General features: G+C 42.4%; 1 protein-coding gene across 1 annotated transcript; it reads right to left on the reverse strand.

Moving 5' to 3' along the window:
* Nucleotides 1–13,286: 13,286 nt before the first annotated feature.
* On the reverse strand, nucleotides 13,287–16,710 carry LOC311501219 (stathmin-like). Its single transcript, XM_084562933.1, has 5 exons — nucleotides 16,662–16,710; nucleotides 14,875–14,916; nucleotides 14,593–14,765; nucleotides 14,194–14,385; nucleotides 13,287–14,110 (listed from the first exon to the last, which is right to left on the reverse strand). Exons 2-5 carry the CDS (start codon nucleotides 14,888–14,890, stop codon nucleotides 14,033–14,035), a joined length of 459 nt encoding a protein of 152 aa, XP_084419059.1. The 5' UTR covers nucleotides 14,891–14,916; nucleotides 16,662–16,710; the 3' UTR covers nucleotides 13,287–14,032.
* Nucleotides 16,711–17,111: the final 401 nt, after the last annotated feature.

Consider the following 17,111-nt stretch of genomic DNA (forward strand, 5'->3'; position numbering starts at 1 on the left):
CTCTCACTTCCGGATGGTAATTGGAATCAAATTTACTGCTCATATTTCTTCAGATAAATCTTTATCTAAGACTCGCAGATGTAGCCTGAGTGTATTTGGATACACAAACATTCACCCAAGCAAAGCGTGCTTGATGTAATTAGGCATTCTTCCAGTTTAATCAAGTAACCCCAACACCAGACACGCACTTACTCTCCTCCTCACAGTTTGAAAGCAACCCAATTTTCAGGCACAAACATCAAGCGGCGTTCCTGCCTGTAAAGTTTCCCCTCGCATTTACATTTGCGTTTATCAGCCCCTCATTACAGACCCCCCTCTATTATCGCAGCTCAGAGTTGCTGCAACTTGACGGCGCTTCCAGGAACACGCTTCACCTCTTGAAAAAAACAAAAAACAAACAACAACTCTGCATTCGCTAGTCGGAATTTAGATGACTTTTCTGCAGTGGTTTTGCATAAATGAACTTTGGAAGAGATCCCTACAGAGGAGGGGGTGCATCATGGGGGCTAAACCACGATAAAACCAGACAATCGGTTATTATTCTTCACAATGGTGGGAGCAAATTGCAGCGCTGTGCCTGAAAACTGGGTGAGATTGTAGCTGCTTAACTGTGGGTCATCTCCTATAATCACTGAGGCGTTCGGATTAGCTACTCCTACACTGCTGTGCTGTGGGACTGCTGCATGAGAAAAAGTGTGCGTGGCTCGGTGATGATGGATACACACACACTTATACACACACTGAAGGCCTCTTCGGACACACAGCGCGGTTGATCAATATGTGTGATGCAGCTTCAAGTGAAGAGATACTTAGCTTGCAGACACCTACGCAAAAACCAATGCTTACAGAGACGTGACACTAAAATATCCTCCTCCGCTTGACATCACTTATTTAACATTTATATCAACACTTTACCAAGCAGCCCTGACAGCACATGCACAGCGTGGATAACCAGAGAGGCTTTCTGAGGGTTCAAGTATTATGTTGTCCTGCAGATATTGTCGTGCTGGTATTTTTGTTTTACCGCAGTATATGATTTGCTGATAGGTTTGCAGACACTTTTAACCGACGCACATAGTGTGTTTAACTCCAGGTAACCATAGTAACAACACTACGCCTTATTACTAGACAACATATGGCTGGATGTAATGTAGCCATGAGTTATAGTGGCAATCACAAACATGTTTGAAGGGTCACTTCACGAAAACCCCTCTGCTTTGCCACGCTTACCACAAGTGCTATTGAGCAGCATTGATTTGAGATTTGTTTTTCTGTGTACAAGTTTTCAGACCTGCCTCCAAAACTCTCCATTTGTCACTCCACACCAGTGGGGGTAAAAACAAAAAGAATTCCTATAGGCTGCTGAAAGTGAGCTAGAGCTATCATTTAAGACGTATGTTCTTGGCATTTTTAGTGTTTAAATGTTTGCATGCTAACATTTGCACAAAAGTATTCATGAAGCTAATGGGAATGTAGGTACTTGGCTTTCCTTAGGGAAAAAGAATGAAAGAATGAATGTCTGAACCAGTCAGAATCATCTTTATCGCCACATATTTCCACTAAGGCTTGTACCGACTGGTGGACTGCTCAGTTTGTTGTGCCATGGCACTTAAAGCATCACTAATCACTGATCACATGACAACAAAAACACGGACACCTCTGAGAAGACAGATGAGGAGCCCAGTGGGTCATTGCAGCAAACTAACAGTTGTTATAGCAGTATGTGGAAATGCTTCACTAAAGATCAAGCCCATACTATTGTGACATGTAGAATATGCAAGTCAGTCCTGAAATACAATAAAAGTACTACTGCCATGCACACTCATCTGAAAAGGCATCCGTTAACGCTAGCAGAGGCCTCCGAGAAATACCATATTTTTTTTAACATGGCTACACAACCCCACCTTACAACATGCTGTGGAGTACTATTAAATGCTGTTGATGGTGCTGAGTTCCTGCCTGTTTTTATACAGGCTATACATATCTGCAGAGCACAGTAGTGCATGGGCTGTCTGTTCTCAGCATATGTATTCAGGTCAAGAATATAGATTCCATTGTTGTAAAGCATTACTTTCTACTATGTTTTTATTAGTGACGTCATCATCGAGTGGTCGGTGTTGGCTTGACTTTCATCACATAAGCTGTGCAACCCCTAATGTTAGCACAGATAAGAAATTTGTCGTGGTGGTTAATACAACAAACATAAAGGCAGGAAGAAATTAACAATACAAAAAATATAAATAGAGGAACTGTACAGATTGTGCATGGAAAAGGTGTGCATTAATAAAAAAACAAATACAATTTAAACCTCAGAGTGGCACGAAAGGGAAAGTCAGGGAATCTGAATTCAGACTTTTTCTCATGAGGAGTATGAACATCTGTGCAACACTTCATGGCACAGCATTCAGTGCATGGCACATTTTCTCTCTTTGCCCAAGTGTCAAGCAGAAAGCCACGCTGATAGATTGGTTTTATGTGCTGAGGTTTTGCAATATCTATGTCTCTGACACATGCCAACGTAAAGCAACCTGGGAAAGGTTGCTTCACTCCCTGCTGCAGGAGTACTGTCTGAAAGTACAAGAACTTTTTGTGTGCAGCTCGCAAAACTGAACATTGTTGAACTGTCACAACTGCCATTTTTTAAAAAAAAATGCAACTGCAAGTAAGTTTCTTTAGCTTATTTCAATATTTTTTTTCGACTTTTTGACACAATAATGTGGAGCTGCAGAGGAAATCCTATGATAGATGGATTGACTACCAGACATTGTTAAGCTTTTATACAAAAGAAGGCATCTAGCACGATTCCAAGGAGTCACAGTGAGAACGTCTACCTTAACTTTAAGTTAAACCCATCACTGTGTAGTAGTAACTATATTAGTAATAGTAGTCCTGGGCCCAATGTTTTTGAACATCTGCTGAGCCGCCTTGATTCCAGAGGTGATGGATGCGCCTAATTATTACTACACTGCTGTGCAATGTTCTTTTGTGTAACGAAAAAAAAAAAAGAAAAAGAAAAAAGCATCGCTGCAGACAATTCACAGACAATGCCGTGGGGTTTTACCAGGGACTAATTCTCTAGCCGAAAGTCAACCCAATTAATCTGTCACTTTCTGTTGTTCCAAACACTTACACATGAGTTATTTATAATTTAAAGTCTGTAGAGTTTGCGTAAACATATTTTAATACGAAAACCATAATTCCAAAATCAAGGATGATATTATGGTGGGAGAAATACTGATTTGCTCATTAATGTATCTACTTATTAATCTTTATTTAAATCAGTCGGTTAAATCACTTGCATTGTTTTTTTGTTTTTTTTTTCAGAAATTTCAAATTTCTGCGGTAGAGTATATCTGTGATTTTGGGCTAAATAAATGCAACTGTCACTAAATTAAAACAGAAAATTTAGGCTCGTAAGAACTTAGAAATCAGGGTGGTCCATTCTTGGCTTGTGGCCTTCTGTGGTCAAAAGTTTCATCTGTAAAAGTTGCTGGAGCTTTGACTATTTAACGCTGATTGTTGTTTTCCATGCAGAGGTGATTTAAAGTTTCTATGGATTAGGGTTTGGATATTTTGAAGTCAACTAATAGGCAGTTTCGAAATCTGTGTTAAGTTGATGCAGAAGCTACGGCGACAGCGCAGACCCCTACGCAGACCCTAGGGTCGTAACTGACGTGCACCTCTGCAGAAATCTAACTATGCGCCATGGTGACGCAGACTGTAAGAGCTGTGATTGGTCCGCTTGGTAGCAGCGTGTTTAGTACTTCCGGCTGCTTCTCCACCTCTGCAATTTCAAATTGATTGTTATGGAGCAATATAGATGGAACACAGATACAAACATTTGTATGACTTATCTTTCGCCATAATTTCGGTGAAAGTTTCGCCAAAGACACAGTGCCGACTAGTGTTTGGGTGACGTTGAGGTGAAGGATCTAGACCGTTCCTCTGCTGAGTGTGCAGTAGTACATTTATTGTATTCCAGGACTGACTTACATATTCTGCATGTCACAGTAGAATGAGCTTCATCTTTAGTGAAGTATTTCCACACACTTGATGACATGCTAGTTTGCTGCAATGACACACTGGGCTTCTCACCTGTCTTCTCTAAGGCGTGATTGGCGACTAGAAGACTTCCTGTTAAAAGCGGCATGGCACAGCAGTAAAGTCGACTTGACGACTAGTCGGTACAACCCCTGCTGGGGATCGTTTTTGACTTAGTCTTGTAATAGGAATCAATCAAAACTGCTGTGAATCCATGCTAAACACTAAATCTAACTTGGCATAAAGTGATGCTGTCATCATCTATAAGTGCCTAAATGCATGTTGAATTTATGATCACACCCTTATCAGCTTGGAAATATTATTACACTGCTGAATGAGGTGGGGCCACAAGTGCAAGCCATCTGAGAGTTAAAGCCCGCAGAGAGCAGCGCAGCAGCCCTTTGTGGTTTAGTGTCGATTTAACCATGGAGAACAGTTAACCCTGCCAAAAGGATTTCATTAGGCTGGCTGTCAGTGGAGACTTCAGACCACGCTTTAAAGGCTTTTCGATCCTGACAAGAAGAGCATTGCGAGGGAGAAACTGAATACTGAACCAAAACATCTGACATGAAAATGGCCAGATTCAAAGATAGTCAGCAGAAAATAACAGCATTTGATTTTAAAATGGTACATCTGCTGTTAGGAAAATTGCCATATGCTTTTTGACGATTGATTTCATGGTATAGTATCACGAGAATTGGCTTTTGTGTTTCTGATCCTTCAGAATTTACAAAACTCCAAATTAGTGACACCCGCTCTCACGCTCTTTAGTTCCATAGAAACCATAGAAACGTTCGCTCAATTAATGAAAGAGAACTTCGTTTCGAACACAGAATTTCAGAAAAGGAATGAACTGAAATCTTTTTAGTTAGATTACTGCCTTTCGTCAAATTAATGAAATTAGTAAATAATAGTAGCCTTGAAACTTTCCATGTAAAAACGTAACTTGTTTTGTGTCTTAAAGCTAACAAAAAATATAATGTGAAAGCATACAAATGGACTTTGACAATGGTAAATTGTAGAATATGTTCTATGGTACTTGGAGTGTTGAGTTTTAGTCAAATTTAGCTAATTTAATTTATGATGTCATTTTATTTTGGGAGGCATTAGAAGTTTGAAGTTTTCCATGTTTAACTGCTGCGAATGTCTGAACTCACAGCAAACATCACATTAAAGTGAAGAAATAGCTTGCTGTTAAATTACAGCAAGAAACATCAGTCACTGGTAGCTACCAAGTTTCCATTCTGCATCAGCCTTAAAAACCTGACATTGGTCAAGCCCTGGCTGATATCAACCAGCAGCCCAGCGCCCCCCTTCTTATCTTCACGCATGTTCAGCCACCTGCTACTTTTAATATTTACAGCATCTCTTTGCTGCATTAAAAGCTCAGTCAGCCCTGTAATGGTGTTTTCACATCTGAGATCATCATCATCGCTCCTTCCCATCCCGGCTTTATCTCAGCCTTACTCATCATCTCTTCATGATCTGTGTTGCTCAGCCTTAATGGGCCTCCACTGACCCCGCTCGGCTCCGCTTGCCTTATCCCTCCTCGCCTCGCTCCCTGTAGTCGAAGCCTCGGCCCGGCCCTATTTGTTGTTTCCCCACAGACATTTTCATTAAGATGATGTCAGGATAGACCCAACTCATTCTGCATTATGTTTACTCAGAGGGATACGGGCCAGAATACCGCTCCACTTTGTCGTAATCTCAGTGTTGACTTTATTTAAATGAATGCAAATAAATGGGAAAAGAAAAAATATTTGTGTGTGACAGAGAAATTATGAGCTTCATGCAATGAAAATGTAAGGTAACTGTTAAATGATAAAACGGTTACTTGGCTATAAGAATAGATATTTACACGAAGATGCCCACATTTTCTTGTGAAATTCTAGAGATTTTTATTTCTTCACACTTCTAAAAAGCAGAGATATAAGCAACTTTTCAGAAAAAAAAAATGCACAGAACTAAAACGTCTATACTAAGGCCATAACCCATGATGAGAAATCGCAAGTAGACGTGGCTTCACTAAAAAGTCACACTCCACCGATTTCATATTGCACCTCATAAGATTTGGAGGACTCCCAGGACACAGATTAAAAACCAACGTTGAAGCAGCAGAGGCTGCGATTGCTGTCTCACTTTAAGCTCCCAGATTGGAGCAAGCTTCTAAATTGCTGGAACTTACGTTCCCGTGATGAAGACAGAAGATGAAACTATTGCTGCAAACCGTCAGTCTGCTGCGCTCATTCCAGACCCCCCTCAGGATAAATTGCGATTTTCCATTTCGACATACTATCAGTTCAGATTAGTCTTAGTTTTTGTACCTGATAACGCCTCAACCGATAATTTTCCCATCAACCGTACTGTACTATTCATTGTTAAATAGAAAACTTAGCGTGCTTAGACTGCATGATATCAACAATGAACATGCTTTAAACAGCAATCTCAAATATCTCCTTTTCATTCTTTTCTGCAGCCCCTGTGACAGCGAGTGCTAATTGTGTGTCACTTCTCAGAGATCCAAATAGTGTAGCCCATGTGACCTTGTCAGACAGCTGACTACCCACTGAGTCTGGCAGAGAGCTATCTGCCGGGCGATAGATCATTTGTGATTTGGAGCCGGAACGCCTCCACAGACACCCAGTAGTAATACTGTAAATGCTGGAATGTTCATATAATTCTATATGTGTGTCCTAAACTCACTCACCATTTTATTGTAATGATAAATTAAGACATTTATTGTAAGATGACAAATAGCTAATTGATAACAAAGCCTCACAAGTAGTCTTTTTTTTTTTTTTAAATATGTATGTTAGTCCTAGCTTAAGTAAGGGTGCTTGCCAGCCTGATCTGCAGCAGAGGCTCCAGACTGAAGGTACAAATCATTGCTGGAGGATCCACTGTTAGCATTCGACCTGTGCCCGGCATGTTGTTTAAGCAACGCTGTGGGCGTGTTGATGCTGACGACTTTGTCGGGAGCTGTTTAGCCAAGCCCCAACTGAACTGCCTGTCTTAAAACAGAACGAGTTCACTAAAACTTTGTTAATACTGCTGCAACAGATCTACGCAGAGCCCTCACCGTAGCCTACACCATTGTAAGCGTACACGCTTGAGCACTGGCATTGCGGCGCGATCACGCCACTGAAGCGCTAGCCGGCGGCCGGTCGACTGTGTTAAGCTTCTCTGTGTCCGGGACTGAGCGGCTCATGTTGGAAACAGAAGAGACAGAAGGGAGAGAAGACGTCTGAGTAGACGTGTGCAGGAGGCAGAAACGGGGAGAATTTCCTTCGCTTGTCCGGTCACTGAGAAAGATGGATGAAGAAATCCATTTTGAGCCAATCTCAGCCGTTGCGGCCTGCGTCGCTGCGTCACATCGTTACAACAGGGTACGGAGCAGCGGCGTAGCTGTGGCATAGGTCCGATGCGGAACTATAAATCTGGCTGAAGACTATTAGGATAACCTTTAAGGATATATTCGTCAAAATGACCCAGTAAAGCAGTCTAAGTCTTACACTGTGTGAACAGTGTAGCCAGATACAGCTGATGGTTTCCAGCCTTAAAGCTGTTCAAGAGCCCAAAATAGTAGACTGATATTTTGTTTAGACTGCCTACGCTAGTGCAGCTACTCACATCTAGCCACTAGGAAGCCACCTGATGACAGCACGTGGTCCGTACGTGGTCTTTAGAACGTGGCACATGCAGTTCACATTCAGTTGTACCTGCCCACCTCTCTATTTTCACCCGCAAAATGAAACTGAAAAATGGCCAAATGGGCGTGATAGCGCCCGATGCCACAACTCTTTCAGTGAAGGATTAACATACACACCAGTGAGTTATCAGTGAGGACAAAGCAAAGTAAAACCAGGCCTGATTGCAGTAAGTGCATGTGATTAGCTCTCTTCAACTCAATACGCAGTAACTCATGACCAACCTGACATCTGCTGTCGGCACCGCATTCAGGCGAGTAACATCAAGTGTGGGCCTGCAGCGCCGTGCCAATTAAAGCCAGTTTGACACAAACTTTGTGGAGCTAACAATGTGTGTATTTAACATTAAGAGCAGCCCTCTCACGCTGTGCGTAGCAGTAATTATCAGAGCTCTCGTGCACACAGGCCTTTATTGAGCTGTCATGCAGCAGGTGGTCCAGGGTCGCTCCTGCTGAGGTAACAAAGCCGGATCACAGACGGTTATTACGGGGCATTTTAAGAGTTGACCGGTGATGTTAAAAGTCCACAATTTGAGACGTTAATGGTGTGTTTCAGTTTTTAACCCACATATTCTTCCTTCCTCCAACACTATCGAGTCTCAATAGATTTTTTTTTTCTCCACTAATTACTCTCTTCCGTGCGAGGAAAGCAGAACTAATCAAGTGTGGAGAATGAGTTCTCCGACGTGAACTTTTAGCGGCCGTGGTATTTCTTTCATCACCAGCCTTTGTTGTTTTAAAATGGTCAGTGCAAATTGCTTCGTGGTGACACCTTGATTGGCGCCTACATTACGCACAGCAGGTAGTTTCTGTGACGGACCAAGAGCGGCCGCTTTGACTGGTGAGGCAGGAACTCTGCGGCTTCTAAATGGTACTTAAGTGAGTTCATGGAGTTGAGACAGCGTCTCCACAAACGTCCCAGGGGTTCTTGACGGTGTTCTCCTGTGATTTATGGGCCCAGAGAGAGGAAAAGTTCATTTCGGTGAAAAGGAAATTGTTTAAACCCTTTTCAGACACAGAATTCGTAACATTGCTGCTTCATCAAGCCATTAAAGAATTGTGCCATTCAGATATGGGGAACATCTAGCCCTGAAATAGACAGGTTTTTTTTTTATCTTTGCAGGTTTTCAGTCACAAACTGAAGTAGGAAGTCAGGAGGTCTCCAAATTCAGTGGGATTAATCCTCACAGGACCGTGAATGCAGATACCAAATTGGACCACAAATAGTTTTTTCCCACGCCATTTGGATTTTATTATGGGTTCCACTGACAGAGAAAAAAATACCTCTGCACCCAATTGGATAGTCTTCCAACCACTCAGAGCCATTTTGTTGTGAACAAATTCAGCTCTATGGCACGTCTTTATTTTGAACCGCCAAAACGATTCAGTTGGTGCAGCAGATCTTTGCCAGAGCATAATCAATCAGTTCCCAACAGGGTGGTTCCAGAACAAATTTCTGCCACAAAACAAAAATTGTGGGTCATAAAGTTGGTCTGGTTTACATGCTTAGTAACCTTTATAGTAATTTTGTTGACAATTGTGGCACAGTATCTGGAATTACTCAGCGGCCAGGCTTTTAACCACAACCAGGACTGAGGGATCGCATCACTCCAGTTTTAGCAGATCTCCTCTGGGCTCCCAGTAGGTTTTAGAATCGATTTTAAGGTCTTATTGATCGCTTTTAAAGCTCATCATGGCTGTTCCCCGGACTACACCGCTGACCTTTTAGCACCATACAGGCCAGCAAGCACCTTGAGACCTTGGGCAGAGGTCTTCTGTCTGTTCCAGGGGCCCGGCTGAAAACAAACGGCGACAGGGTGTTCGCAGTCAGGCCTCCACGACTGCGGAAGGATCTGCCTGAGGAAATCAGGTCAGCTGACTCTGTGAGACTCTTTTAAATCTCTACTTAAAACATACTTTTATCTGAGAGCCTTTCTTGGTCTGACTTGAGTACTCAGTGAGTTTTAATTATGTTCTTAACTGTATGGTGTTGTGTTTTTCTTTTAACTGTTCTAACTTTGTTAGAAAACTGGACAGTACATTAAGTTACATATAAAGAACCTTACTGTCCTCCTGTAAGCTTCCTGGTTATCTCGTCCTGCGTGCAAAAGGAGGCCACCTGTTTGGAGTGACCCAAATCTCTCTACTGAGTCTACTGCTGATGTCTGTCAAAAAACTTTATGATCCCGGCTTCAGACTACTCTTTCAAAGCACATTTGTGTGTGTTGGTGTCTGTCTGTAGTCTGAAAATAAGTCTCTTCGCAGTAAAACCTGCCAGGACGCGTTAGATGCTCGCCGTCGTGATTGGCAGGGACATTTTACATACAAGCGTGGTGTGTCACTGTGTCGCAGTGTTGTGTGCGTCTACCTGACAACGTGGCTGCATTCAGTCAGGTTCCTCCCGCGTTGAGAGGGATGGAAAAGGGCTGCAGCGGTGACGTTTTAATGAAAAAGTGAGCAGGGTTCTTATTCCGACGTGAGATGCGGTAAATTGCTGTCAGATTAACCAACAGGAGCAGAAGTCTGAGAGGAGCTTTAGTCTTGAACTTGAGTGTTTCCAATGACGCTGCTTTTTATATATTTTTTTTGTGTGTACATGTGTATCACACAGACAGAATTGGGCCGCCACTTTGCTACACACTGAAATATCTTAACACTGGACAGTTTGAGGTACAGTTTTATACCTGTATTCCGGCTTCTAAGAGGATTAATCCCACTGAGTTTCCTGACTTTTCATCCACCACCATCACAGGGTTGAAATGTAACGGTGAATGGTCTTGTATTTTCACAGAGCTTTTCTACTTTTTGGTACTCAAAGCGCTTTACAGTCACAGTGACACATCTACCCGTTCACGCGCACCAGGAGCAAGTGGGGGTTCAGTGTCTACTTTTAACGTGTATCCCCGTGCATTCGGCACACTGCATAGTCCTACGATTTGGGATTATCCTCCTGAGTTGCACAAATACGGCGTGACCCAAATATCAGAGAGATCCTTAGTCACCTACCCGTGCGCAGTTAGTAAGAAATTGTGCCAATTACAGATTGATGATGAGCTTGGACAATTTTCTGATGCAGTTTTCGGTCAAAGTAGGCGTTAAAACGAATAAATAAAGTGGATCTAATCTTTCTGAAATCTTTTTGATTTTATAGTCCTGATTTTGCATGGTGCTGGGGGAGAAGCAGAGGAAGAGAAAGAGGGAGAGTCAGAAGAAGCAAAGGACAACATTGCCTCCTAGTGGCGTATTAAGGGAATTACTAACAGCACCAACCTACCCTGACTCACACAGTGCTTATGTCTATGCACATATTGTCATGAATTGCATTTACCCAAGTTACTCGGTTGTTTTAATTTCATGCTTGATACTTAAACCTCAGAAGGCCCATGTCCATTCTCTGATGAGTCACAACTGTTTTGGAGGCACAAGGGAGACCTACACAATATTAGGAAGGTGGTTATAATGTTATGCCTGATTGGTGTAAGTTGCATTGCCGTAGATGACATATACTATAGCCATAAATACACAGAATTAGCTTCACCTCAGCTAACCTTGCTCCAGCATTAAAACATTGTCCTCCTGTATAAGGAGGGTCAAAGTCGGATCCATGGGCACAGGAAATGAAGTCCTTCAGAGAGGGACAGGGAAAGGACTGGACAAACCGATAAAGAGGGACAGCTCCACTGTGGAAGCAACTTGTGAATTAGAATCATTTTTTTATTGCAATACAACCAAAACCCCTTTGGGTGCGGGTATATTTTACAGTCATTTTGACGTCACAGAGAACTCAACGGAAATCATCACATACTAAGGATTCGGGCCAAACCGTCAGACATCATGAGCAAGTCCTCTCACCCCCCTGCGTGAGACTGCTGGGATCAACCCTAGGTAGAGCGGCTGCTTCAGCCAGACCCCGCTGCACCCTGCACAGTGCTAAAAGGACCGCCGCCTGAGGTCTTTTGTCCCCTCAGCAGTCAGAATGTTTTACATCAGCATGTCTCAGCAGCACTGCAGTTTCCTCTACACCTAAAGAACCACCTACAGGACGTGCTCTGGAAAAGATATCTGCAATGCGCCTATTTATCGTGTTATCCTGTGCTGTCATATTTGTTTTTCTAAAGAGCTATACTCCTCAACTAACTCCAATTAAAACATTGTGTTTATCCATTTAACTGTACTTATTTAGCTGTGGTTGGTTTAGTTAGTTACTTAGTTTCTGTCTTATTTCTATTTCTGTTTCTTATCTTACTTGTATTTGTGCACCTGGACCTGCTGCTATAACACCTAACTTTCCCCTTGGGGATCAATAAAGTCTTCTCTTATCTTGTTTATCACAGTGCACTTCACACACCTTGGAGCACTGGAATAATATTTCGGTACTTTTAGACTTAAAGGCAGGACTTTTGCACGTAATGTGCTGCATTGTATCTTTTAAAAATGAAATGATCTGTATACTTTTTCCACCTCTGCTGGAGTGTTTCTCCTTCAAGAGCAGCAGCTGTCATTGGAAAGATCCTTTCTCCTCATCCAGGGGTTTCAATTTATTTCTGCTCTTTACGCTTACAGTTAAAAGTACCTTTATAGGCGATTGCTTCCTGAAACCCACCTTGCATGCTCATCTTCATGAATGTGATTTCAATTTTAACCACAACAAAATAAATGCCTCTCGCTATTATGAACAAGCTGTGCAACGTCATAGCATTTAGTGGGAGATCTTTGCACAACCTCAATGATAAGCGTAAACTACAATTGAAAATGCAGAAGTAGAACTTGTCGCTCTTCTGAGGTAGGCAATAAAAATAATCAGATCACCAGCAGAGGGAGACAAAGACTGCAGTTTGAATGAAGCTGGAGCAAGAAATGTATGTAATGCATGTATATTCTGCATATGAATTTATATTAGCATAAAGAGTGGTCTCTTTTAAAAAGCTGGACACTATAAAGCAGCATTACCATCATGTATCGACTCATTGTGTGATCTGTCCTAACTACACTTAGATAACATGTCATGAATACAGTGACATCTTAATCATTTTTTTTCCCCACTGTGCCGGCTGCAGGGAGCAACATACACGCTATTGCCATAACATTAGGTACACTAATGAAAATGTATGCATTCTAATATCACCATCCGGCACTAAATCTGGTTGTTAAAATGCTAAGTTGATGTTGAAACGGTGGCAATTCAACAGGATGATTGTTTTGGGGGAAGTGGTTTGTGGTGCAGTTAAACTGGCCTGAATTAAACACTGAAATGTTTATTTAGCCAAGCTTACCTAAAATGGGATTGCCAAAATAAGCACAGGCAAAAAGAAAATAAAAAGGGTTCTAGTAGTTCAAAGTAACACTGAATACTATAACCCCGGTGAAGCAAAAATTTAATGCAGAACTGATATATCTGATGAACTGGCAAGGGAGCGTAGATAAAAGCACCTTTACCGAGTGCGAAACATCACTATCGAAATAAGGTGACCTTCTGTGTTAAGTGCATGTATCCTCATGTTCCACCACATATAGGACAGAAACAGTTTCAACAGAAAAAGGGTGTTTAGATTTTTTATTTGTTTTTAGTACAACAGTTCAAGTCAACTAGCCACTGTATCTATTGAGATGCCAAAGTGTATTGCTCTTTTGCATTCCACGTGTAGACCCCTGTTCAGTGATGTTCCAAGATGGAATCCATTTCTATGTCTGGCATGTTAATTCACAGCTATACAGCAAGAAGTCATGTGCTTTGAAGACAACCCCATATTTTTACAAAAGCAAAGAATCGGCAGCGGCACAGAACATAACCTGCAGAAGCAAACTAGCAGAATCCAAGTAGCAAAGCTGCACTAAACAAATGCATGTATAACAGCCGACGCCTTGATCAGACTTTGTGCTACTTTATTTTTATTTTTTTTCTCATTTTAAATATACGGTGAAGTGCTGAGAACAGATGTGATTCACAGAACATTTCAAAACGCACTATGAAATAGGAATAAAAGACCTATGCATAGAAACATGCTTCCTCAAAAGGGATAAGTACACGCTGCTCATTTTCAAAAAGGGCAAAAGCTGCACAGACAAGCTACATATCGGATGGATTAGACTCAACAAGGGTGGAAATGATCCACATGTAAAACCAGCGCAAGTACACTTAAAGCGGGAGAATTGAAAAATTCACAAAGTGGAACTTGTATTTCAAAATTGTGGGTAGTGAACACAACAAAAAAATACTGGCTGAACAAAAAATAAATCAATCTTTGGATACGTAAAAAACCCTATACAATCCCCCGTTGGCAACCTTCAGTCTTCTGAAGCGCCTTCTTCCGAGTTGGGGTCTTTGGTTTCCTTGTTCTTCCGCACCTCTTCCAACTTCTTGTCCTATTAAAAAACAGGAAATAATTCATGTCTAAACTGCACAACGCATCGAGTGCATACATTTACCACCAGCAGGAATCGCAGACCTTCTCCTTGAATTTCTCATTCATCGCTGCCATGATTGCTGTGCGGTTCTCTTTGTTGGCTTCCATCTTCTGATTGAGTTTCTCCTCTGCCATCTTGCTGAAGTTGTTGTTCTCCTCCATAGCTTTCTGTTGCACTTCCTTTTCATGCTCACGCTTCTCAGCTAAGTGCTTCAGAACCTCGGCTTCATGGTTCTAAAGAAGGAGAGTTAAAAAAAAAATTAAATAAATCATGTTAGCTACTGCCCATCACATTTTAGTGTACCCAACAAAAGCAAATTAACAGACTGACAGGTTAAGATGTTTCAGAATTCAACAACCCACAGATATAAATATTTTAAAATGTTAATGTTTCAGCAACTGCTCCGGCTTGGGAGTTTGTTACACGGCATACATTTATACCTTGCGTCTCTCCTCTGCTGCGTCCAGCTTCCTCTGAATCTCCTCCAGTGAGACATCCTTCTTCTTGGGAGGAGACAGGGGGAACTCACCCTTGGCATCAGGGGCAGGAGCAGCCAGGATGACCTCGAACGCCTGACCAGAGGCTCGCTTGTCAAGCTCCTTGACCTGGATATCTGAAATACACAAGAAGGAGAAAGCGTTAATAGAGTAAGGAACACCAAAGAATCATTCAGCAATAATGTAGATTGCAATTTTTTTTTTTAAATTTAAGACAAAATTCACCTTCAGCTGCTGCCATCTTGAGTGCACTGCAGGTCAGTTCACCTGGAGGAGGAAATATAGGGGAAAGCCAGTTAGTTGTGATTATGATTTGGTCTCCGGAAAAACTTAAGCCAGCCTAGTGAAATAAAAAAAATATAGAAAAAACAAGTCTCGATGGCGACACTTAATGGCGGCTTTGAGGACTGCAAGCAACCACCGCCCATCAATCCACACAAAAACGGCACTGGCATCCAGTGTCTCCATGTTGCGCACACACACCCTATTGTTTATCTTCAAAACTTGTAGCAGCAGCGACGTTCAGATCAATCTCCAAGCAATCGAGACGCTTCAACGGACCAAAAAAAATAAAAAGGAGAGAGGAAAGGATTTTAAAAGGCCTACCTACGGCCGTGTTAATTGTTAATGAGAGACACAAGTCACATTTAGCTGAAACAAAAGGCTGTGATCTGGGTGGGTACTGCAGGCAGTGCCAGGTGCAGACTGGGCCTGGACTTGGCCTAGCATGCAGCCAATAGGCACCATCTGAAATCAGATTAGTAAGCAATGAGCATATCTGGGGGGGGGGGGGGAATGATCATCATGGAGCACCTGTTCCTTGCGCCATGTGTTCGAGCCGCAGGGGGGCGGGGGAGGGTGGCACACGAGTGTACAAGATAACCGAATAAACATGCATGACGAGCTCGAATACATGGATCAGGTGCCCAATAGCAATACTGACCTCTGCAAACATGGCATCTAGTTAAATAGAAGGCAACACCTAAGCAACGACAACAGCTGTCATGCCATTTGGTCAAGTGGTTAACGTGAGTCATAAACGATCACCGAAATAAGCTTGAAAAAGACCCCTCCCCATATATTTAATTAAAACTATCAGCTGGCTAAATGTAGCAAGCATTCCCACGTAGTGCATTTACCATAAATGCAAAAAAAAAAAAAAAAAGCATTAAAACTCGTGGGGATATAATTAGAATCAGGTTTGGTGGAAGCCCACACCTTGGCATACCAAGCTGACACCCACGGTTGGCATTTTATTCAACTGCTGACCGAGTCTAAAGACGACCACAGTGACAATACAGCTCCTTGGTTTAAATTCGGTTTGCCTTCTGCCGTCACTGCCTCCAGCTTTAACGAGCAGCATCAAACAAACAAAGGCGCCTTTGACAGCAACGCGACGAGAAGCTGCAAACAAAGAGAGCCAGGCGGCAGGTTATTTCCACCCCAAAAAAATGTCGAATAACAGAGCTTTTCTCACATAGCGGCGCCGTTAATGGGCGAAGAAGAAATGAATAAACGTTTGTGCAACCCCAAAAATTCACGAACACAAAATAAGTCCCCCCCCCCCCCAACCCCAGTCTACCCTCGTCTGTCTCTCTGTCGGTGCCAACTGTGCCAGTGTCTCCCACCACACAATAGGCTAACAGCCCGCCAAGCAGCCGCCATAAAGAGACGCAACAACCGCCGTTTTTGTCTCGTTTCACCGCCGAATTAACAACGAATAAACACAAATTCATCATTAAGTCGAAGATATCCACCAGCATCCTGCCTGGCATCTATTTACCTCACGTGCTACGCGTACACAGGCGACACACACATCATTCGCAACAAACAAACAAAAAAAAAATAAAGAAATTTGAACATACTCTCAAAAAACAACGTCTCCGATAAAATACTGAACTCGTCCGCATCTCTTCTCGAATAAAGACGCGTCCCTACTTACAGGCGACAACAAAAAGTACATAATTCCCGGTGACTTTTTCGGTTACAAAGATGCTGCCAGTCACACCCACCTTCTACAAGCTGCGGATGCTGAGCTCTTCTCTCACACACTTTACCGCGAGCCCTCTGCTCGAGCGTACCGAGCGCGCACATAAATGGTCCAAAGCGAGTTCCGTCACGCCGTTTGCTGCCGCTCATTGGCTGGCTCCTCTCTCCAGTAGGCGCGCCTGGGAATTGTAGTTTTTGTGGGACTTAATCCATAGACAATGAATTTCACTCACTAGTCAAAATGTGGCGATTTATTCTCTACTTTTGAAATGTAGAACAAATAGTGAGGAGCTAAAGCCCATATCAATCTATTAAACATGTTGTTTGGGTAAACACAACTATTTTGTGTGTTTGAAGGGTCATGTTTCCTCTCATAGGAATCTTAGCCATGACTCCACCCAGTCACTTTTAGGCCTTTTCTGCCTACACTGACATTTAGGATTTAATTAAATGTATTTTTAAGCTCTTCAACT

The sequence above is a fragment of the Chelon labrosus genome (genome assembly GCF_963514085.1).
Source record: "Chelon labrosus genome assembly, chromosome: 16".
Classification (NCBI taxonomy): Eukaryota; Metazoa; Chordata; class Actinopteri; order Mugiliformes; family Mugilidae; genus Chelon; species Chelon labrosus.